At 38.2% G+C, this 24,201-nt stretch overlaps 1 protein-coding gene across 7 annotated transcripts in view; it reads left to right on the top strand.

Annotated features, from left to right (window-relative positions):
- The window catches only part of SCML2 (Scm polycomb group protein like 2), a 115,170-nt gene extending 91,310 nt beyond the window's left edge, over nucleotides 1-23,860 (top strand). For 2 of the 7 annotated variants that reach the window (XM_016943917.3, XM_054677070.1), the window contains exons 9-15: nucleotides 2,901-3,021; nucleotides 4,950-5,153; nucleotides 6,177-6,359; nucleotides 15,294-15,407; nucleotides 16,347-16,598; nucleotides 20,581-20,732; nucleotides 21,792-23,860. In XM_016943917.3, coding sequence (XP_016799406.1) covers nucleotides 2,901-3,021; nucleotides 4,950-5,153; nucleotides 6,177-6,359; nucleotides 15,294-15,407; nucleotides 16,347-16,598; nucleotides 20,581-20,732; nucleotides 21,792-21,920 — 1,155 coding nt within the window. In that variant the 3' untranslated portion in view covers nucleotides 21,921-23,860. Of the gene's footprint in view, nucleotides 1-2,900; nucleotides 3,022-4,949; nucleotides 5,154-6,176; nucleotides 6,360-15,293; nucleotides 15,408-16,322; nucleotides 16,599-20,580; nucleotides 20,733-21,791 lie in introns of all 7 variants that reach the window. The other 5 variants (XM_016943915.3, XM_016943916.2, XM_016943919.3 and 2 more) reach the window with 3 other exon arrangements.
- Nucleotides 23,861-24,201: the final 341 nt, after the last annotated feature.

The raw sequence follows: 24,201 nt of genomic DNA, 5'->3' as shown, positions 1-24,201 counted from the left end.
ATATTGTAAAAAAAAAAAAAATGCAAAGAATTATAGCTAAAAAGCCAATAGAAAATTAAAATGTAATTCTAAGGAATATTTGAATATTCAAATATATTCATTATAAAATATTCTAAGGAATATAAACTATTAACAAAAGGAAAGGAGGGGCTGGGTACAGTGGCTCATGCCTGTAATCCCAGCACTTTGGGAGGCCAAGGCAGAAAGATCACTTGAACCCAGGAGTTTGAGACCAGCCTGGGCAACATGGCAAAACCCCATCTCTACACAAAATACACAAATTAGCTGGGTGCAGTGGCACATGCATGTAGTCCCAGCTACATGGGCAGCTGAAGCAGCAGCAGAATTGCTTGAGCCTAGGAGGTGGAGGTTGCAGTGAGCTGAGATGGTGCCTTTGCACTCCAGCTTGGGTGACAGGAGTGAAACCTTGTCTCAAAGGGGGAAAAAAAAAGGAAAGGAAAAGGAGGAACAGAACCAAACACAGAGGAGACAAATCAAAAACAGGCAATGAAATAGTAGACCCAGCCAGGCGTGGTGGCTCACGCCTGTAATCCCAGCACTTTGGGAGGCTGAGGCTGGTGAATCACCTGAGGTCAGGAGTTTAAGACCAGCCTGGCCAACATGGCGAAACCCCATTTCTACTAAAAATACAAAAATTAGTCAGGCATGCTCACAGGTGCCTGTAATCCCAGCTATGCTCACAGGTGCCTGTAATCCCAGCTACTCAGGAAGCTGAGGCACGAGAATCGCTTGAACCCAGGAGGTGGAGGTTGCAGTGAGCTGAGATTTCGCCACTGCACTCTAGCCTGGGCAACAGAGTGAGACTCCATCTCAAAAAAAAAAAAAAAAAAGGTAGACTCAGATCCAAACATACTGGTAATTGCATGAAAAGTTAGTGGATTATCCTTTCTAGTTAAAAAGACAGAGATTATCAACATGGATTTTTTTTTAAAGACCCAAATATATCCTGTCTACAAGAGATGCACTCTAAATATAAAGACATAGAATCTTTTCAGATCTCTTGCGGCTGACTGAATTAAATGCCAGCAGTATTATCTTACACATTCCTGAGTTCAGCCATCCAATATCAGTATCTATAACATTTCCATTTTGTTTCAACTTATGTTTGCTGTATGGAAAAAAAATAACATTGTGATTTTAAAATATATTGATACTGTTATTTTTCTTTAAAAACACTCAAAATTTACAAAATAAAAATCAAAAGTCAAAGCTAAATATTTCAAAAATATAGTCATGAACATTGAAAAAAATCAAGCAGATTGTTGTAATATAAATGGTAGCAGATGAAATTTTTTAAATGAAAAATAAAAGTAAGAAAAGTTAATAGTGAAATTTAAAGTGAAATAATATTTTAAATGCATTAAAAAATTAACATGTGTGTATATTTTCCAGCTTCTGAAATGTCTTTGTGATTAGTTGGTATAATGGTGAAAATGTAAGATAACACCAAATAGTTTCCTTTGACTCCTTTAGTTTCCAGTTCCAAGCTAATTTGATAATTTTGGAGAGCTCTCTTTGAAAACATTGTTTATTTGATGATGGGGATGGAGAAGGGGCAGGTACTTTAATCTTTTAAAAATTATTTTAAAAGTTTTTTACTTTTTATTATGAATACATAATACTTGTATGTATTTATGGGGTCTATGTCATATTTGGATACAAGTTGTCATTTTCTTCCTCCCCTTAAGGGAGGAGTGCAGGAGCACATTTTCTTAATGAATGTACCTTTATTCAATTTGCAGTGTTAATGCAAACATAATATCTTGGTATGTCTCAAGACAAAGGATTCAGATTTCAGATTTTTAAAATAGTGAAAGAATGACATGGTCAACCCAGTAATTATAATTCAGTACTGAAAAATAACATGATTGTGTCCAGGCAGTGGCGCATGCCTGTAATCCCAGCACTTTGGGAGGCGGAGGTAGGAGGATCCCTTGAGCCCAGGAGCTCAAATCCAGCCAGGGCAACATAGCAAGACAAAAAAAAAAAAAAATCACATTTTTTGTTTCTTTAACATTGATAAAGAACACTGTATCAATGTTAAATAAACAAAAAAATGTGGTTTACTAGATTACTGTCAACCCAAACGACAGCCATTAATTTAAGCAAATAAATTTCCGCAACATCGAATGTTCTATTTTTTACTCCTTTGTTCCTGCCTTTTAAATGCCCTCTGTTATTACCTTTTCTATGCACAGGAGTCCCTTCTCTTATATTGGAGAGTCATGTTTGAAGGTAGCTCCTGGAAAACCCCAAGAGTTGATGTAAAATAAACAAAATGCTAGTGAAGTTTAACAATGCTCAGGAAACATTGGTTCTTATAGGCAGTAGGCATAATTTTGTATAGACTTTAGGAAGCCATCTGTTGTGATTTTGTCAGAATTATTGTATGTAATATGGAGAAATGTGGGTTAGACACAGCGAAGACTAACTAGATGAGCAACTTCTTTCTGAAAATAAACTCTGTCCTCTGCCTTGCTGAGATTTTTTTTCTATGGAGGTATTGCTCTGGGTTAGAGATTTACAGACTTTTCTTTAGCAATGTGAAAAAACTTGTCTTACAGGGAACCTCAAAAAATAAAGTACGTTTTATGGAATAAACTAATTTGGCTAAGGTGTGATTAGTTGGAGCAGGGGTAGGACAGGGAATCCCAGCCATTTGGTCTCTTTCTCCCCTACCTGGACAGTTTGTGGTCCTCTGAGAAGCTCAGTTTGGAAAGTTCTGCAGTTCATGACACACACGGGAGTTTCCAACCTGAGGACTTCTGATAACTAATAATTTTATAAACCAATGATATTTATAATTTCTGACTTTCTTATCTAAGAATATATTAATGAGTATTGTATACTTGTGTTTTTTTTCCCTTTGTTTTTAACAGGAAAAACCTTTGCCCGTGATATGTTCTACATCTGCAGCTTCTCTAAAATCGCTGACCAGAGACCGTGGCATGTTATATAAAGATGTCGCTTCTGGGCCATGTAAAATAGTGATGTCTACAGGTAAATTCATATTTTAAAAATAGTATAGAATTACTAATCTTTTATCCTGTATTATTTTCAGTGTCTTCGAAGTCCTGGAAATAAAATAATAGGGGAAAAAGATGGTAATATTAAACATTTATCTTTGCATTTTTCATATTAAAGTATTTTGAAATTCTGATTGTTCCATTTTACATTAAGGAAAAAGTCTTTAAATACATGAGTCACTTGAAAATTCAGATACTCTTAAAGTATTTTATCCATTTAAGTAAGATTTATGCAATTTACATTGTCAAATCTATTCTTGTTTTCCCTTTATCTCATTTCAAAATTTGTCTTTTTGTATGGTATGTATTTTCAAAGCTGCCTCAAACCTTTTCTTAATGCCTTTTAAAAATTATCTCCCTTACACTCTCCTATTCCCTGGACTTTTTTTTCCTTTTAATTTTTCTTTCCTGACTAAAAGTAAATTTAGTTTTTTAAAAATAGAAGTCACTTTAAAAATGATTGTTGTAACATATCTCATTTTTTTCAGTTTATTATTTCTGATTTTTAATTAGCAGGAAAGACTAGCTAAATGGATATAACACAAAGGAGATAAAACATTGAAATCCTTGTTTAGCTTCACTTGTGTTCAGTAGAATTTGTCCATGTCATCAGCACCGTGGGTTGAATTTTTAATAGCTATTTCATTTCTGAAGGATAACAGTCCTTCCTCTGGCTGTTGCCACAAAGTTGAATTGTATATTTCAACAGAGCAAAACTGAGATTGATCAGTTTTCTTATACTAAATATAGACCATGTGTGTGTGAAAGTTTTGCAATATTAATTAATGGATTAAAAATAACATGCTTATTAGGGGGACAATTTATTTTATTTTTGGTAGTGATGTGCCCTCATGTTTTGTTTCTTTGTTGTTTTTTTTTTTTTTTGAGACAGTCTCACTTCATCACCCAGGCTGGAGTGCAGTGGCGTGATCTTGGCTAAATGCAACCTCTGCCTCCCGGGTTCAAGTGATTCTTCTGCCTCGCCTCCCAAGTATCTGGGACTACAGGCATGTGCCACCACAACCAGATAATTTTTGTATTTTTAGTAGAGATGGGGTTTCACTATGTTGGCCAGGCTGGTCTCAAACTCTTGACCTGAGTTGATCCACCCACCTTGGCCTCCCAAAGTGCTGGGATTACAGGCGTGACCAACTGCGCCCAGCTTCCCTCATGTTTTTATAGTGTATATTGATTTGCATTTGTTGATTCTCAGTAAAGAAAATTATTGGAAGTTGGCATTTATGTGATTATAGATGAATTGCTTCTATATCATATGCTTTTATTATACTAAGGAAAGAGTTTATTTTAAAATTTTCTTCCATGAATCTTGGTATATATAGAAGGAACATTTTTATTTTCTTAAAATTAATAAAATATTAATATATATCAATATAACTTGTTATATATATCTTAAATTGTTTGGTTACTTTAGAAAATATAATTGAGGTGCAGTATTGGTGATTTAAAATAAATTCAGTCCAAAAAAGAGCATAGCAAGATGACCCGTTTTGAAAGGAAATTCTTGTACTGTGTATACAATTAAAAGATGAAAATATTCATCTGTCTTTGTGCCATTTTATATAATGTGGGAATGTATGAAGAATTGTTTTTGTGATGTTCCTAAAATGTCTGTAGGTTTTATATCATCAGTTTGGACAAGATTCTAAAAAATTGAATAAACATTTTGATTGTTTATTTGTGGGTTCAGTGTCTTTGCATGAATGTAAAAATATATTTACCTACATATTTTTAGGTAGCAGAAATGATCATTGATATTAACTATATTTAGGTTTTCTGTGAGTGAAGTGGATAGTGGGATATAGTAATTGATTATGTAGTGTTTTCACAAAATTTCTTTTAATCAGTCTCATTGTTATGTATGCATACGCATTTTTTCTCAAGTCTGTGTCTATGTAAACAAACATGGAAACTTTGGCCCTCATCTGGATCCCAAGAGAATCCAGCAGCTGCCTGACCACTTCGGCCCGGGCCCGGTGAATGTGGTGCTTCGCCGGATTGTGCAGGCCTGTGTGGATTGTGCCCTTGAAACTAAAACTGTTTTTGGATACCTGAAGCCAGATAATCGTGGAGGAGAAGTGATAACTGGTATACTTATCTAATGCATTGTCTAATTCAGTCCCTTCCCCCTTCCCTTCCCCCTTCCCTTCCCCCTTCCCTTCCCCCTTCCCTTCCCTCTTCCCTTCCCTCTTCCCTTCCCCCTTCCCCTCCCCTTCCCCCTCCCCCCCCTTCTTCTTTCTTCCTTCTTCTTTTTAGAACAGGGTCTCACTCTGTCACCCAGGCTGGAGTGCAATGGTGTGATCTTGGCTCACTGCAGCCTCCACCTCCCAGGTTCAAGCGATTCTCCCACCTTAGCCTCCTGAGTAGCTGGGATTATAGGCATGCGCCATCATGCCTGGCTAACTTTTGTATTTTTAGTAGAGACAGGGTTTTGCCATGTTGCCCAGGCTAGTCGTGAACTCCTGGCCTCATGTGATCTGCCCACCTTGGCCTCGCAGAATGCTGGGATTACAGGTGTGAGCCACCGCACCTAGCCTGTAATATTTATTATATTAGTATAATAGAACATTTATAGGAGTTATATGTTTATAGACTTTAAGCCCTGGTTTGAAAAGTTTACTTTTAAAATGGACAAATGATGTCAGAATAATGTAAATTGGGACAAAAGTCAGATTCTTCGTTTTACATGCTGTGTTAAGCTCACTATAGGCAGAGTACCTTGGCTGATAATATATTTTATCTATTAGAAGCTCTAAATAACTATGTGACTCAAGAAGTCACTAAGCAATAAGATAGTGTTGGTGGCTATGATCAGACACCACAACATTCATACCCATGGAATATTTGGAATAGAAGGAAGTGTTACATAGATCAGTGAGTTTCTGTTGTTGTTGTTGACTTAAGAGTATTTTCAAATGAGGATGTTTTTACCAATACAGGCTATTGTGTTTGAGAGGAGCTTTTATAATATAAGATTATTCCTTTATGAATTACAAAGAACACAAATTAGACTTATAATACCTTTCCTAAGGTGATAGTTTTTTTTTTAAATTAGTGTTGTATTTCTCATCTCTCTGAGGTTACTGACATCCTTTTTTTTCCCCCCAATAGCCTCCTTTGATGGGGAAACTCATTCCATCCAGCTCCCTCCAGTGAACAGTGCATCATTTGCTCTTCGCTTTCTTGAGAACTTCTGCCACAGTCTGCAGTGTGATAACCTTTTGAGTAGCCAGCCTTTTAGTTCTTCCAGGGGTCATACTCACAGCTCTGCAGAGCATGATAAAAATCAGTCAGGTGAGAGAAAATGTAAACTCTTACACTTCTGTTTAACTTGAGAATCTTGTGTAATTGTTTTTCTTTGTGTTCTCCTCAAAGTAAACATTTTAGCCACAGTGAACTAATTAGAAATGTATAACATATAGTTGTTTTTGTTCATTCAAAATAGGAAAGTAATTTCTTGTATTCATAATGAACTTCAGAATCAAAGCCCATGGCTTACTTATGTTTGGCTTCATTTTGACTACCTCACAGAGTTAAACATTCTCTATTAGACTGAAGTATGGCTTTAAAGTTACTGACTTTTATAATCCTCAGAAGTTAGCAAAGCGTGTTGAGCCTATTGGCTATAAAGATAATTTTGTTGTCATTGAGGTTTGACAAATGATGATACGGTTTTGTTGTTGTTTTTGGAGACAGAGTCTCACTCTGTCACCCCAGGCTGAAGTGTAGTGGCACAATCTCGGCTCACTGCAACCTCCGCCTCCCAGATTCAAGCGATCTTCCTGTCTCAGCCTCCCGAGTAGCTGGGATTACAGGCGCCCACCACCATGCCCAGCTAATTTTTGTATTTTTAGTAGAGACAGGGTTTTGCCATGTTGGCCAGGGTGGTCTTGAACTCCTGACCTTAAGTGATCCTCCCGCCTTGGCCTCCCAAAGTGCTGGGATTTACAGGTGTGAGCCTGCACACCCAGCCTGTGATATGCTTGAATTTGACATTTGAACCATGGTTGCTTCTCTTCCATAAGAACCCCAAACCGATGCCTGAATAAGAGGGTAGGTGTAAGATAGCCCTGTAGAACCAAAAGTGGGTTTCTTGCTTCTGATCCCTAAAGCAAGAAAGCTCTTTCAGCTTTTATGCAAGTGCTGTTTGTTTTTTGGGAGTGGTTTGTCTCTTTTTCATGTGACTCATGAAAGCTAACTATGTTCTATTGATCATGGCAGGATTGTATGTGGGTCTTTTAAGAGTAGCTGAAGTTCTCAGGTGTTATTGCCGCATGGTTTTCTGGCCAGCTGCTGCTGATTCTGGAAATACCGAGTACCATCACAGACTATCTTTTTAAGTCCAGGGATTCTAATTCACGTGCCACTCAAGTGTGAAGCGTGGGTACCACGTCTCTAGCTACTACTTTTTTTTCTGGTCCTCCTGGTTACCCTCACCCTTCTTCATAAAGCTTGTCTCCTCTACTTCAGTGACATCTCTCATATCCATCCCCTTTTTTGCATTTCCTTGTTACTACCCTGCTTCAGACTGTACTAACCCCTTCTCTGGTTTAGTAAAGCAGGCTTCTAACTGGAGTCCTCTTTCCAGTTTCTCCCCTCTGGTGTAGCTGTCCAGTGAGTCCCTTTGAAATAAAGGTATGATACTGTGACATGCTTGCAAAAAGTATACATGGAGAAGCAGTGGCATGGAGAGCACAGGTGTTGGAGTTTGTCAGACCTGGGTTCCAATCCTGGCCTTGTAATCTCTGCTGAAAGAGTATAAAGTCTGACCGGCCTACATTTTAATTCAGTTCCTGCTGTTAACTAGCTATGTGCCCATAGACAAAGTACTGAGCCTCTCTAGTTCTCAGTTTCCTTATCTGCAAAGTGGATACCTCTTTAGTTGTGAAATTGAAAGAAAGTATATGTAAATTCTTAGCCTGCATTATGCCTGGCATGAAGTACGAGCAATAAAAGGTAGCTGTCAGAACTAGGGGGAAGAGGAAGAGTGAGGTTTCATGTTTTCATGTGATATTATCCTTTTTTTTCCCTTCTTCAGGAGAGGTAGGAGGTCATCCAAAATGGTAGGAAATTTGGAAGATGGCTAGGAAGGGAAGGGCGACCTGTGTGGGAAGAGGGGTGTCTGTGTATTGATAGGTTTTCTGTTTCTAAGAGTAATTTGGGGAAAAATACGAGTTGGAGATGTTGAGAGTACAATTTCCTGATTTCTTTTTTTTTGGAGACAGAGTCTTAGTCTGTCACCCAGGTTGGAGTGTAGTGACACCATCTCGGCTCGCTGCAACCTCCGCCTCCTGGGTTCAAGTGATTCTCTTGTCTCAGCCTCCCGAATAGCTGGGATTGCAGGTACCTGCCACCACGCCTGGCTAATTTTTGTATTTTTAGTAGAGGTGGAGTTTCACCTTGTTGACCAGGCTGGTCTCAAACTCCTGGCCTCAAGTGATCCTTCCACCTTGGCCTCCCAAAGTGCTGGGATTACAGGCCTGAGCCACCATGCCAGGCCCAATTTCCTGATTTCTTACACAAAGCATTAAGAATGCCAGTAATTTACAAAGCCTCATTCTTTGAAAGATTTTAAAGAAAATGTAATTCTTCTTTAAATTGAACACAGAATGTTTGAATTTTCAGATTAATCAAATAATCAGAATAGGTAACTATTTGAAAAAATACACTGAATAATCCACATATTTTACATTATTTTAGGGGTTATTAATTTTCTGTCACAGAAAGCTTAATTTAGCCATTTGAAAATGGCTTTGAGTTGGAACTCTTATGTTTTTCTTAAGTCAGCTTGTAGTTAAAGAAGTTGCATATAAATGTTATGAGGTTATTACTAAGATTTCACGTCTAGTATCCCATTTCTCTTACATTTTTTAAAATAAGTGACTCAAAAATAGTTTAAGATAGAGTGCTCTTCTTAGGAGACTTTGATTCTGACAAATCTAGTGTTTGCATATTTTAGCAGTAATTTTAAAGACATTTTACTGAAGTATAGTATACATAGAGAAAATTATACATGGAATGTAGCTTGATTAATTTTCTTGCCTGTATAATCAGTCCCTGGTTGGAAAAGTAGCTATTACTAGTACCCTAGAAGCACTGCTAATGTGTCAAACCCCCTTTCATCCACTACTACCCCTCACTTCGCACAAGGATACCTACTGTCCTGACTTCTAGTACCATATATTACTTTTGCCTATTTTTGAACTTTATAGAAATGGAATTATACAGCATTTACTCTTGTGCCTAGCTTTTTTGGCCTATCATTATGTTTGTGAGTTTCATCTGTATTGTTGCATATAGTTAGATCATTCATTCTCATTGCTGTATAATATTCTGTTGTATAAATATGCTACCATGGTATGTATCCATTTGAGTGCTTTCTGTTTTGTGCCCTTATAGTGTTATATTTTGTACTCTTATAAATAGTGTTACGATGAACATTCTATACACGTCTTTCTGTTCCTGTATCTATCTTGGAGGGAATTGCTAGGTCACAGGAAATGCATAAATTAAGCTTTAGTAGATACTGCCAGTTTTTCAAAGTGGTTGCCTCAGTTTACTTTCCTATCAGCTCTCTGCTTTTTTAAATAGATTATAATTCTCAGGTGAAATTTTTTATTCTTTGATCTTTTCTGTCCATTTTTCCTGTTTTCTTGAACATATTCATCAAAATTGCGTTATAGTCTTTGTCTACTGACACCAGTAGTTTTTCTCTCAATAGTTGGTTATATGGTCTTACTTCTTTGGATGTTTACCACTATTTTTTTGTATATGGGACATTGTATATAAAAGATCTGCAGAAGCTCCAGATTTCTACCTTAAAAAGTTTCCTCTTTTTTAAGCAGAAAGAAGGAGGGCTCATTCCATTCAGTGATTGAGCTGGGTTGGGACTGAATAGCAGTTTTAGTAAGACTCAGTCTATCTCCTGATTCCTCGCTATTCTTCAGGTGTTAACTTTCCCAGGATTTTGATTGAGAACCTGGGAATTCCCTAGCTCCTTAGCCTTGAAAGACTGGGGAATTGTACTTCCCTTCTTCAGGGGTTTGCTGCTCAGCTCTTTAGCCTTCTTCCTCATGTATTATCACAACTTTGCACCTGTGTTTAGGTGGCTTGTGTGTTTGCCACAAACACACAATAAAATAAAGACCCCCTGGTGGGTCTTTATTTCTTAAGCATCATGAGACTGTGAGAGATTTCAGCGTGCCTTTTAAGAGTTTTCAGCCTAACTCCCCAGCTTCCTGTATAGCTCCAGAACTTGGCAAATATCCCATGGGGGAAAACCAGCTATGAGTTTGAGTTTCTGATTTGTCACTCCAGCTGTGTGAAGCTGCTAAATCTTTTTTGATTTATTTTTGCCTAGGTATGGCCCTCTGCCTGTGTCAAGTTCTATTTTCACTGTAGTGCGAAGAATCAGCAGATTCCTACAGGGAAAAAATACGACGAAATCTTCAGTTTAGACTAGAATGGTTCTTCCCTTCTGGAATTTGATTTTATTAGTTCCTATGACTGCTATACTTTGAGGATGCTTTTCTTATAGTAACTTTATTGAGATATAATTCACATACCATAATTTCACCCTTTTAGAAGTATACAATTCAGTATTTTTTAAGTGTATTCACAGAGTTGTGCAGTCATCACCACTATCTTCATCACCCCCAATAGAAATCCCATACCTATTAACTATCATCCCTCAATGTCTTTTCCCCCTCACCACTGGATACCATTTATTGACTTTCTGTCTTTATAGATTTTCCTATTCTAGACATTTCATATTAATAGAATCATATAATATGCAACCTTTGTGTGTGGCTTCTTTCACTTAGCATGATGTGTTTTGTTGTTTGTTTTGTTTTTTTGAGACGGCGTCTCGCTCTGTTGCCTAGGCTGGAGTGCAGTGGTGTGATCTTGGCTCGCCACAACCTCTGCCTCCTGGGTTCAAGCTATTCTCCTGCCTCAGCCTCCTGAGTAGCTGGGACTACAGGTGCACACCACCATACGCAGCTAATTTTTGTATTTTTAGTAGAGACGTGGTTTCACTATGTCATCCAGGCTGGTCTCGAATTCCTGACCTCAAGTGATCTGCCCATCTTGGCCTCTCAAAATGCTGGGATTACAGGTGTGAGCCACTGTGCCCACCCTATGTTTTCAAGGTTCACCCATGTGGTAGCATGTATCAGTGCTTCATTCCTTTTTATGGCTGAATAATATTCTATTGTATGGCTATGTTTATCAATTTATCAATTGATGTACTTCTGGATTGTTTCCACTTTTTGGCTGTTAGGAATGCTGCTGCAATGAACATTTGTATATAAATTTTTGTGTGGATACGTGTTCTCTCAGGTACAAACCTAGGAGTGGAATTGTTGGGTCATATGGTTAACTGTTTAACTTGATGAGGACCTGACAGACTTTTCCAAAGAGGTTATACCATTTTACATTTTCATCAGCAGTGAATGAAGGTTTCAATTTTTCCTTTTAAACACTTGTTATTGTCCATCTTTTTCATTATACCCATTCTAGCAGGTGCGAAATGGTATCTCATTATGGTGTGATTTGCATTTTTCCAGTAGTTGATGATGAGCATCTTTTCTTGTGCTTTTTGGCCATTTGTATATCTTCAGAGAAATGTCTGTTCGAATCCTTTGTCCATTTTTAATTGGTTTCATTGTCTTTTTATTGTTGAGTCATAAGAGTTCTTTGTATATTCTGGATACAAGTCCTATATGAGGTATATGCTTTGCATGTATTTTATCCCATTCTTTGGGGTTGTCTTTTCACTTCCTACTTTTTTTTTTTTTTTTGCGATGGAATCTTGCTCTGTTACCCAGGCTGGAGTGCAGTGGTGTGATTTTGGCTCACTGCAACCTCTGCCACCAGTTTCAAGCAATCCTCCCACCTCAGCCTCCAGAGTGCCAGGACTACAGGTGTGTGCCCCCACACTTGGCTAATTTTTGTATTTTTAGTAGAGATGAGGTGGCATGGTTTGGCTGTGTCCCCACCCAAATCTCATCTTGAATTATAGTTCCCATAATCCCCACAGGTCATGGGAGGGACCCAGTAGGAGGTAATTGAATCATGGGGGCAGTTACCCTCATGCTGTTCTTGTGATAGTGAGTGAGTTCTCATGAGATCTGATGGTTTTATAAGGGGCTTTCCCCCCTTTGCTCTGCACTTCCGCCTGCTGCCATGTAAGACGTGCCTTTGCTCCTCCTTTGCCTTCTGCCATGATTGTGAGTCCTCCCCAGCCATGTGGAACTGTGAGTCTATTAAGCCTCTTTTTCTTTATAAATTACCCAGTCTCCAGTATGTCTTTATTAGCAGTCTGAGAATGGACTAATACACCAGCCTTTTTTTTAGTTCTTTAGACATGATTTTCATTTTTTAGGTCCTTGAAAATATTTATAATAGTTGATTTAAAGTATTTGTCTAGGTCGGGTACAGTGGCTCACACCTGTAATCCCAGCACTTTGGGAGGCCGAGGTGGGTGGATCACAAGGTCAGGAGATCGAGACCATCCTGGCTAACACAGTGAAACCCCGTCTCTACTAAAAATACAAAAAAAAATTGCCAGGTGTGGTGGCGGGTGCCTGTAGTCCCAGCTACTCGGGAGGCTGAGGCAGGAGAATGGCATGAACCCAGGAGGCAGAGCTTGCAGTGAGCCGAGATTGCGCCACTGCACTCCAGCCTGGGTGACAGAGCGAGCCTCCATCTCAAAAAAAAGAAAAAAAAAAATTAGCCAGGCGTGGTGGCATGTGCCTATAATCCCAGCTACTTGGGAGGCTGAGGCACAAGAATCATTTGAACCTGGGAGGCAGAGGTTGCAGTGAGCTGAGATCATGGCATTGCACTCCAGCATGGGCAACAGAGTGAGACTGTGTCCCAAAATAAAGTATTTGTCTAGTAAGTCCAGTGTCTGGGCTTCCTTAGGGACAGTTTCTGTTTACTGATTTTTTTTTCCTTTGTATGGACCATACTGTTTCTTTGCATGTCTCATTTTTTTTTGTTGAAAACTGGACATTTAAAAATCATATAATGGCAACTCTGGAAATCAGATTCCCTTCTCCCTAGGGTTTGTTGTTGTTGCTGGTGCTGTTTAGTGACTTTTCCTCGACTAATTCTGTAAAGTCTGTGTTTCTTTGTTAAGAGTGGCCACTGAAGTCTGCTTGGTTAGCTTAATGTGGTTAGCTAATGATTGGGTAGATATTTCCTTAAATGCCTGGAACCAGTGTATCTCCCAGCCTTGGCCAAGGGATTTTCTGTGTGTGTTGGGACATAACTTCAGTGCTCCAAGAGGCAGCTTGTAAGTCAACCTTGTGCAGAGCCTCAAGGTCAGCCAGAGATGAAAGATTAGGGTGTTCTCGTGTCTTTCCTGGACATGCATGTATACATCTGTGCATATGCATGTGAACCGTCTAGATTCCCAGGAATATGTTTGTGTTTTTCAAAGTCTCCTAGGGGACATCTTATACCCAGTTTTTCCTTTTAAGCTTTTTGGCCAGCCTGTTGTTAGCCCTGACTGGTAATATTGTCTCAGGCAGCTGCAAAGTTAAACAGTTGCCACCATTTTCCCCCGTCAGATGCCCTGGAGATGGGGTTGTTCACACAGAACAAGCTCTAATTTAGGTCAAAAAAAGACAAACCCTGAAAAGGAGCTTTTCAGTGAGCTTCGAGACTGGTCTAATAGTGATAGTTCTCTGGGCATGGGGCTTTTGGAGAGCTCCAAACCCATTGTGCCCCCTCCAGCGATTATTGCATGGCTGTTTTTCACACCTGCTGTAGTTGTGAAGTGTTGGTTTTCAAGGCTACTGTGAAAATGGGGTGAGGGGCATTATATTAGGGCAAGTTAAAATGCCACAGAATTTGCTGTTTTTTTCTGAGATCCATCCATTTTTCTTAAACACTTTGGATTGTTGCAAGTCTTTAATTTCCAGAGTTTTGAAAAAGATAGTTTTTATAGTTTTTGCCAGTGTTTTCATTGTTTTTATGAAGGAGTAGATTTTTGGAGATCTTTAATCAGTCATCCTGGAAGTGCTTCTCTGATGATTTAAAAAATACTTTGTAAATTACCTGGCTTTTCCTAGTTATCTCTGTAGGAACACTTTCCTCCCTTAGCTTACTACAATATGCAGAAGCAGAAGTCGAGTCAATTTTATATTTGTTTCAGCCCCAGATAGTAGACCATACCCAGCTTGATAAACTTTTCATAAAGCATGAGTACATTACAAATAAATGATGAAGACTTTTTCTAATCTTGCCGAGATTCTGAGGTAAATAAACATTTATAGAAAACTATATTTTAGAACTCGAATATTCCATATTATTAAATGGTTATGAAAAGCCAATTATTTCTTTCCTTAGAATTTAATGTCTTAATTGTAGAAATATGAGATATGTTTTGCCTGTTGGTTTTACAGTCCATTATTAAAAATGAAACTAAAGTGGTAAGAGCTCTACTGGACTCATTGGGATTCACTGAGTAACTAGATTGAGCTAAAGGTTGCTCATCATAAGATTTTGAGAAGCATGCCTGGCCCTCAGCCGAAATTTTGAACCAGATGAAGTTTGACTTTGATACTCATTGCAATCTTTCTTCTCCTTTGAGGTCTACTATCAGACTTTTTAGATTTCTCTTATACCTTATTTGTCCTTTTAGTTGGAGGTTAAATCAGGATATTTGTTGATACTTAGGGTATAACTGATAATTAAAGCTGTCTTTACTTTCAGGATCATGCTTTACAGAGTGGTCCTTTAGGTAGAAGTGCATTTGGTTGAATGATAAGTAAGCAGTAGACTTGTTTTAAGGGTAGCTCTAGGCCAGGATTGTTACTTAACAAAATGGATGTTCATTATATTATATCATTTAATTTCTCTGAAGTTTTAACTCCTCTGGCTCATGGGAACAATTTTCTCAGGCCATTTTAGACACATTTTAATGGGTTGCCTCACTGTCTTGTGAGATATTTAGAGAGATCTGATAACCTCAGAATAAAGAAGCCTAGATATGCTCCTTCTGGAAATGCTTTTAACTCTTGAATATTATTTCAGTGAAAATATAAAATAGGATGAAATAGACACATGTTATTCATGAACATCAAATAATTGAGAAGTTCTCAATGAAGGTATTGTAGGCAAATGATGTAGAAACAGAAGTGTTTCATGCTGATGATATGAAAATGCTTGAGTATATTAGTTCGTTATAACAGACAACTGTTTTTTCTTTGAAAACAGCAAAAGAAGATGTAACAGAAAGGCAAAGCACCAAACGATCTCCTCAGCAAACTGTACCATATGTTGTTCCTCTCTCTCCTAAGCTCCCCAAAACAAAGGATTATGCGTCTGAAGGTAAATAGCATTTACACCTCCCAGGACTGGGAAGAAATGTTTCTCTGCTACCACTTGTGTATACTCTTGGGGTGGTAGTATTGGAGGTAGGGAGGTAAATTTGCCCAAATAAGTTTGGCAGTTAGGCTACTACTTGGACAGCTTTGTTGAACCCTTCATTCCCTTCAGAAGTGGACGGCTGTCATTTCTCCATAGATTAAAAAAAAATTGTAATAACCTTTTTCCTTCACTTTTGTATGCTAAAAACTGGCAGAAAGAAGAATAGAAAAACCTACTGCCTTTCTCCAGAGAATGTAACTGCCCAAGTAGTAAACAAATGTTAGAAACCAACTGTATGATCATATTATAACAAATAGTAATGAAGAACTGCATTTCTAAAAACAAATGCTTCAGTGAGGTGTTTATAGCCTTGGTGGCAAGACTGGCAAATGATAGTAAGTTACTATGAAAAATATAGGTGATATGGAATCACTTTGGACTGTAGGACAATGTCCATTAATATAAATGCCAAGGAAGGCCAAGTCGGGTGGATCATCTGAGGTCAGGAGTTCGAGACCAGCCTGGCCAACATGATGAAACCCTGTCTCTACTAAAAAAAACCCAAAAGATTAGCCAGGTGTGGTGGCAGGCGCCTGTACTCCCAGCTACTCGGGAGGCTGAGGTAGGAGAATTGCCTGAACCCAGGAGGTGGAGGTTGCAGTGAACCAAGATTGCACCACTGCACCCCAGCCTGGGCAACAAGAGCAAAACTTTGTCTCAATCAATCAGTGTATGCATCCATACCAAGGAGGGGATAGCCATGAACTTTGTGTTAGAGCATTGTGGTTCAGTATAGCACAAGTTAAGTGAACTATTGCTAGGGATGAGATTTTTAACCTTTTAGTAGTATTTGAATTGTAAGTCTATTGAAGATAGCCTCCTTTGTCTTTTTCCCTGTAGGAGAACCATTGTTTGCTGGGGGAAGTGCCATTCCCAAAGAGGAGAATCTTTCAGAAGATTCTAAGAGCTCATCACTAAATTCAGGAAATTATTTGAATCCTGCCTGTAGAAATCCTATGTATATTCATACTTCAGTCTCCCAGGATTTTTCTCGAAGTGTGCCAGGCACCACAAGTTCACCACTAGTTGGGGACATATCCCCCAAGAGCAGTCCCCATGAAGTTAAATTCCAAATGCAGAGGAAAAGTGAAGGTATGTTCAAAAATAGTGACTCTCAATGTGTTTGTCTTTTGCCTGGAGATTTTCACACCTAACAGCATCCCCTGAGAGTATCACATTGGAGAAAGTGCTAAAATTTGGGAGGCTGAGTCCTCTCTTTCACATCACTGTCAGGTCAGACCATTATGGATCCTCCAATCCTCTTGACAGCACAGAACTGTCTCTAGGGATCTGGATCACCAACCATGTGTCTGATAGAGACTTCTCAGATTAGTAGTGCTTGAACAGTTGTAATTTATCATTTCCTTGGGTACCGTCTGGACTCACAAACCTCTCATGACTCTTGAGGCCTGGAAAGACAGTCCCTCTCCTTTCTGTTGTACACTTTTCTTCGTCTCTCTTGAGACATTCCTGGCCTCAGCCTGTGTTGACTCCTGGATTCGGGCTGGCATCTTGTTACCACAGCCACACCATTTCCTCACTCTCCACATCCTTCCTCAGACCCACCAGGAAGTCATGACATGTATAAGTAGGGCAATATCCTGTTGCCATTTAGAAAGAGCCAGAACAGGCCAGGCGCGGGGTGGCTCACACCTGTAATCCTAGCACTTTGGGAGGCCGAGGCAGGCAGATCACCCGAAGTCGGGAGTTTGAGACCAGCCTGACCAACATGGAGAAACCCTGTCTCTACTAAAAATACAAAATTAGCTGAGCATGGTGATGCATGCCTGTAATCCCAGCTACTTGGGAGCCCGAGGCAGGAGAATCACTTGAACCCGGGAGGCAGAGGTTGCAGTGAGCCGAGATCGCGCCATTGCATTCCAGCCTAGGCAACGGGAGTGAAACTCCATCTCAAAAAGAAAGAAGAAAGAAAGAAAGGAGCCAAAACAGCCTTCCATGTGCAAAGAGGGCTAATACCCTGTACCTTTGAAGGATTAAGGGTACAGGAGAGTGAGGGTGGGAATAAGTGTTTTGTCCTTTTTCTCCAGGTAGGCATGCAGGCGAGGTTGAGGAGTGAAGGAAGTGGGAACCCTTGCCTTTGATCATGGGTGTTATCTATGGGCAACCACACTGTGCACACACCATGACACATTTAATGTTGTCAGCCCCATCCCCTCTGGAGATTGTCTCTGCCTTTAGAGTGACATAGCTTGCAGAGTCTAACAATAGATGCTTACTCCATAATGGCTAGTATACCTTGCATTTTAAAGTATTTTCACAAAGTATGACCTTTTGGCGATAGGCTTTCTCAGTATAAGGTTACTTCTAATGGTGAATATCTCACTTTGAAATGTATGTCAAACACTAAGGTAGCCGGTATTGGGGCATCAGACGGCTAGCTTCTGGTCTTCTTAGCAATGTAGAGACTAATAGTAATAACATTGCTTTCTAGTAATTTACTTACTGGTAATAGAAATAATCATCTTCATCACTATCTGATGTATGCCAGGGATATAATATTTCATATGGCCTCCTACATTATATTGTTACAACAATTCCTTGAAATGTAGGTGCTGGTAAGCATTTTCAGGTAAGAAATTTGAAGTCATTTGGCTAAGGTTCCTCAGCTAGAAAGTGGCTGGGCCAGTCCTTGAGCTCAAACACTCTGACTCCAGGGTTGTACTCTTAACTTCTGTACTGCTTGCACCTCCCAAGAATAGATACGCATTTCCATTAGAAACTGTCTAGAGGTGTCATTACTATTATTTTTAAGGCATTTGAACTGTTACCTAGAGCTAATTGCACTCCTGACAGCCAGTGATGCTCACACAATTTCCTGTCCTGCCTTGTCCCATTATTTGAATGAAAAATATTGCTGATCTTTATTATAGGAAAGAAATCCAATGATGTCGGGGGGGGGATCAGATCACTTTCATACTTTCATTATATTTATTCTAGAAATATTTATTGACATGCCAGTGTATATAAGACAGAGCCGTTCAGGAGAAAAGCATGACTGGACTTTGATTATTTTTCACATGATTAGTTTGTTTCATGTAATTATTTGAATAACAATAATGTAATGCTTGCAAACTTCTCTGATTGTTTTGAAGATGTAGGCCCAATTAAATTATATTTTCATAATAGACTAAAAATAGAAAATCTTATGGTTTTATTTTTAGTATAAAATTTTATACCCCAAATCATATCTTTTTACATATAGTTTATTTGCAGTAAACTGTAAAACTAGTTACATGTTATTCAAAACATAAATGTACCAGATTATGATGACAGAAACCAGAAATTCCACAAAAATGTACATTAAATTAGAGATATGATTAGCTTTGCCAATGATTTTTTTCATGTTATGTTGTGTCTTTGTTAAGTTAAAGGAGATGGTGTTTCTGTCTAAATTGTCAGAATGCTAACTTAGGCACAGCATGGTCTACACCATCATCATTTTTACTTGGGTTGATACAGCCTAGCAGAATTTCTCTGTAGATATGACCAACATTTTTTTCTCTGAGTGGAGGGGAGAATATATTTTGGTATAGAGTTTTTATTTCACATCATCGTTGTGATGTTGGAAAGAAATAAAATTCAGAGCTACACACAAAAAATTAACCACTATAAGTTCTTTTATTTTCTGTTTTTCTTTATCCTTCCCCTAGGTAAATATACTTAAAATGCTTCTAAAATGGCCATAGTCCAGAGGATAGGAAAGAAAGGGTACTCCTTTGGCTAATTCACACACAAAAAAACATCAAATTTGTGTTGACAGTCCTTGGTTAGCAAAACAAGTCTTCCTAGCTAAGTACAAAATTGACTTCAGTTATCCACACTAACTTTAGGGAGTTAAGGGCTCTGGTTGAGTAAATGAATACTTGTCAGGACATAGATTTTATCACAACTTAGTAAAGAGCACAGCTAAGACCATTTGAGGTATGAGCACTTAAATTGTTTCATGTCTCAGTTATGTATTTTAATGTATAAACCTCCAACCAAAATATCTATTACTATGCAATTAAACATGATAAAGGAGTTAAATTAAATGTTAAAGTTATTTCTGACCTAGCTTAGCAGAAAATAATCTTGTCTTCTTCAAAATTCAGATAAGCATTTAAGCCATGAGAGACAGGAATCTAAAGAGTAAAGTGATGCTAAAAATATTCTTATTGGATACATCAGAGAGATTTGGTAAAAGGACTAATTTGTTTATCAAAAATAATGGGATTATTGAAATTCTTTGATTAAAGTGAACGCATTTAAGCAATTAGAAAACTAAATTTAGCCAGGTATGGTGGCTCATGCCTGTAATTCCAGCACTTTGGGGGCCTGAGGTGGGCAGATTGCTTGAGTCCAGGAGTTTGAGACCAGCCTGGGCAACATGGATAAATCCTGTCTCTACAAAAAATATAAAGATTAGCTGCAAGTGGTGGCATGTGTCAGTAGTCCCAGCTACTTGGGAGGCAAGGTGGGAGGATCACTTGAGCCCGGGAGATCAACGCTGCAGTGAGCCATGATTGTGCCACTGCACTCCAGCCTGGGTAACAGAGCGAGACCCTGTCTCAAAAAAACCAAAACAACAACAACAACAACAACAAAACAAAACAAAAACTAACTGTAAATTTGGGGAATTTCCATCGGATTTAGCTAGTAAAATATACCTAGTCTAGACAGAGAGAGAGAGATTGAAATTCCTTGAAAGACTTAAAGTAAGAGAGAAGTCATAGGTTAGATTAGATTAACCTAATTTTACCCGAGTAACAGATCTTTTGCTGTATTTGTCTGTGGCCAAAGAGGCTTGGATTGCTTAGTCTGTTTTGTGATCTTTGAAGCTTTAAGGTAACGTCTGAACCTGCTTTTGTTGTTTGGGGGAGGTCAGATGGGATGCTCTTATGTAGCCATCCTCACATCATTTTTGTATAAGCTTTCACAGTTGGAGTCTTGAGACCTTGTTGGGGAACTTAACAAAAGGTTCCAGGAATGAGACCATTATTCCCTACCTAACATCTCTTCTTTCAGGATAATGATCAGGTCGAGTATGATTTGTCTTTTTTCCCCCCCATTGAAGCTCCAAGTTATATAGCTGTACCTGATCCCAGTGTCCTGAAACAAGGCTTCTCTAAGGACCCTTCAACCTGGTCTGTGGATGAAGTGATACAGTTTATGAAACATACAGATCCTCAGATATCAGGCCCCCTCGCCGACCTCTTCAGGCAACATGTAATGTATCTTTTGACCCGGTTTTCCTGCCGTAATGCCTTTGAATGACCTCTGTGCAGGCCCTTCATTTGGATGCTGTGTGGATGGTGGGGGAACCCTATCAACTGATTTTTCCATATGTCAGAGAGGTTATTTTTCCCAAGATTAGTTCCTTAAATGGTAGATTAATGGTCTGTTCTTTAAGTGAGTATCCAGGTGCCTAAAATACAAACTGCTTCAACTTCTCAAGATACGATGATTCAGCATTGCAACTCTCAGGTGTACCTTCCCTTTGTGATGACAGATACAAGGATCCTCCCCGACCTGCTCCCAGCTCAGTGCCAGAACCATGAGTAGGAGGGGTTGACCACAAGCTATTACAGGGTGGCCTTCCTCCAGTGAATCCAGCAACTTTATAAGATTAAGTACATCCTTTTAAACAGGAACTCACAAATACCAAATAATATGCTTCCGTGACATAAATTGATTAAGGTAATAAAGAATTTTAGGAGGATGCCTTGTGACTATTAAGTAATATTTTCAGTGTTTTCTAACAAATCAAATGAGTGATCTATTATCTGAGGTACCCTTTTCACTATCGCAAGAAAATCAGTAGTTTTAGCATCTAACCAGCTTCAGACAACTAACTGATTAGCCTTCAACATAATGACAACACTGTATAGCACATTTACAGTTTGCATTGATATTGACATATTCCTGGCCCTTCTCAGAAAGTTATTGATCATCTGAAATTCATTTCTACCATTCATAATTTTTGATCTTTTGTCATAGATATATTTAGTATTTTATTTAACACACAGTATTTAAAGTCAGATTGTTTGATACTTGGGACATTTTTTGAAGATACAAGATTAAATTTTCTTAAAGTTTGAACTAAATTCATAAACTATCAAATGATGCTTCACTGTATAAATTATATTTGTAATAGTTTTCAGGAAATAAAGCATATTCAGAGAATATATATCCGGAGTATACAGCTGCTGTATTTTATATGTTCTTATGTATAAATAATTTGATATGAAAGCATTATTAATGATTATGATTTCCTTCTCTCTGTAGGAAATTGATGGGAAGGCTCTGTTCCTACTCAAGAGTGATGTGATGATGAAGTATATGGGGCTGAAGCTGGGGCCAGCATTAAAGCTGTGTTACTACATTGAAAAGCTTAAAGAAGGAAAATACAATTAAAAAAAATGTGTAAGTTTAGATTGGACATAATTCTCAGGTGTACTGTTAACATTTTAATTTAAAAGTATTTCTCTTAGCAGTTTTTGTTTTGTAGACAGTTCCCATAAAAATATTTTATCAGAATTGCAGAACTGTAGTAACAGTTCAGTCAACTTTGTTTTTTTCCTGGAGTCACCAACCAGCTTCGGGAGGCACAGCCGCCACTCCCCCAGTCTACTTCTTTAAAAAGCATTTAACAGGTTAGTATTGGCATATTCAAATTGGCAGTTCTTTATGTCTTTTTAAATTTTCATTGTACAGTTTACAAATATACTTAATGTAGTTAACAGAGAAAAACCTTTGATTTTGGTTAACCTTTATATCTAGAACCAAAACAGCTAAATCCCAAAGGGGAAAATATCAGGGATTGACAACTTCTATAATTAAATCCATGAGAATTTTTCCTCACCAGAGAATTTAAAGGTGCACCTGTAGATATCATCTTTTCTCAGATATTTTGTGTGATACTCTGTGGTGTTCTGTTCATGTTCTATCAGTATATCTAGAAAGGGAATAGCCATATAAATTATTTTCCTTTTATTATTTCTCTGTATGTTGTATTTGATCATATTTAAAGGAAAAAAGCAAGCTTATAAGCTTTCCTGAAGTGTTCTTACCAGTTTTTGATAAATTTTTTAAATTATAGGATAGAATTGTCATTTTATGCAGGAGATATTTATACTACGAGGGTTGTTTGGATGGAGTCAGATTAAATTTTTTCAGTGAAATTCCTATTATTTTAAAACTTTCCATATTTTCACTACGCTTGGACATTTAACTAGGCATTCTTTTCTTACATCTCTATATGAAGATACCTGTGTCCAAAATTTTTGAAGATATATATTGTATGTGTTTATTCCTCATATGGTACTTTACCATATTTATATATTGTTTTATACCTGTAGGTTTACACACAAGTAAATCTTTTTTTTCTTGAATTTAATCTGGCACTTTACACTGCCACAGAGGTAACGATGAACTATGTATATAGTTAGATGTTTTGATTTCGTAAAAAATATATGTCCATCGTTTGCTATCACCAGTACCTCTCAGCTTACTCTTCAGGGGATATGAAACAATCTGTAGATTGGTTTCCATACAGGGAAGTTCTCTGTCCTATGCAATGTTTCTAATTAATTTGCTTAGTTCTGAGCCATTTATTCTGCTACACTTTGAAAGATATATTAGTTCTGACTTATTGTTTGGGGCTTTATTTTATTTTTATTTTTTTGAGATGGAGTTTCACTCTTGTTGCCCAGGCTGGAGTGCAATAGCTCGATCTCGGCTCACTGCAACCTCGCCTCCCTGGTTCAAGCAATTCTCCTGCCTCAGCGATTACAGGCATGCACCACCACGCCCAGCTAATTTTGTAGAGATGGGGTTTCTCCATGTTGGTCAGGCTGGTCTCAAACTCCTGACCTCAGGTGATCCGCCCACCTCGGCCTTGCAAAATGCTGGGATTACAGGCATGAGCCACCATGCCCAGCCATGTTTGAGGCTTTATTTTATAAGTTAGAACTTTGAAGAGGAAATGGTGCTATATGTTTATTGTTATTACTTTGTGTAACTTTGATGTAATGTTTATAAGCTATGAGAATCAGTTATAAAAGTATTAGCCATTTGTTGTAAATGCCAATAAAATATTCACCAGGGGCAAGAATGTACATTTTCTTTTTAGAAAACCAAATGTACTTTAGACATGAATGCAACTATTTAAAGAATAGCTTCATTTATGTTATTCCTTACATGTCATAAGATTCTTACTTAAACTTGGTCTTCTTTCAAGTTGTTTGTATGAAGATGCTGTACCCACTTGAACAGTCCTCAGGTGTTTACATAAATACTATGTTTTACAGTTTTCATATTTTAAAATATTAATAAAGTTAAATCACAATAGTTCATTGAAAGCCTCCGATGTGATTTCATTTATCATCACTGTATTACATTAATGTGTGTATTTGTTGTAATGTGTGAACTGAAACAGAGCCACTCTAGTAAGCTTGTGGCTTTCCATGTCCAAATACTTGAGTTTTAAAACCTGCCCAGATTCTACTGCTAAACAGATCCCTAAGAGCCAAGGGCTGATTTCTTACAGGGGTCTTCAATGAGACCCCAGGGGGGCTGTAAGAAGTTCAGCCGATGAGCTGTATCTGTACTCAGAGCCTTTGTTATTTATGATATCATCAGTGATGCGAGAGTGCTAGAAAATGCCCGTGCCCCGAGATACCTCATCCCATCTGAG

Source organism: Pan troglodytes, chromosome X (genome assembly GCF_028858775.2).
Source record: "Pan troglodytes isolate AG18354 chromosome X, NHGRI_mPanTro3-v2.0_pri, whole genome shotgun sequence".
Classification (NCBI taxonomy): domain Eukaryota; kingdom Metazoa; phylum Chordata; class Mammalia; order Primates; family Hominidae; genus Pan; species Pan troglodytes.
This window is presented reverse-complemented; position numbering and strand designations above follow the sequence as displayed.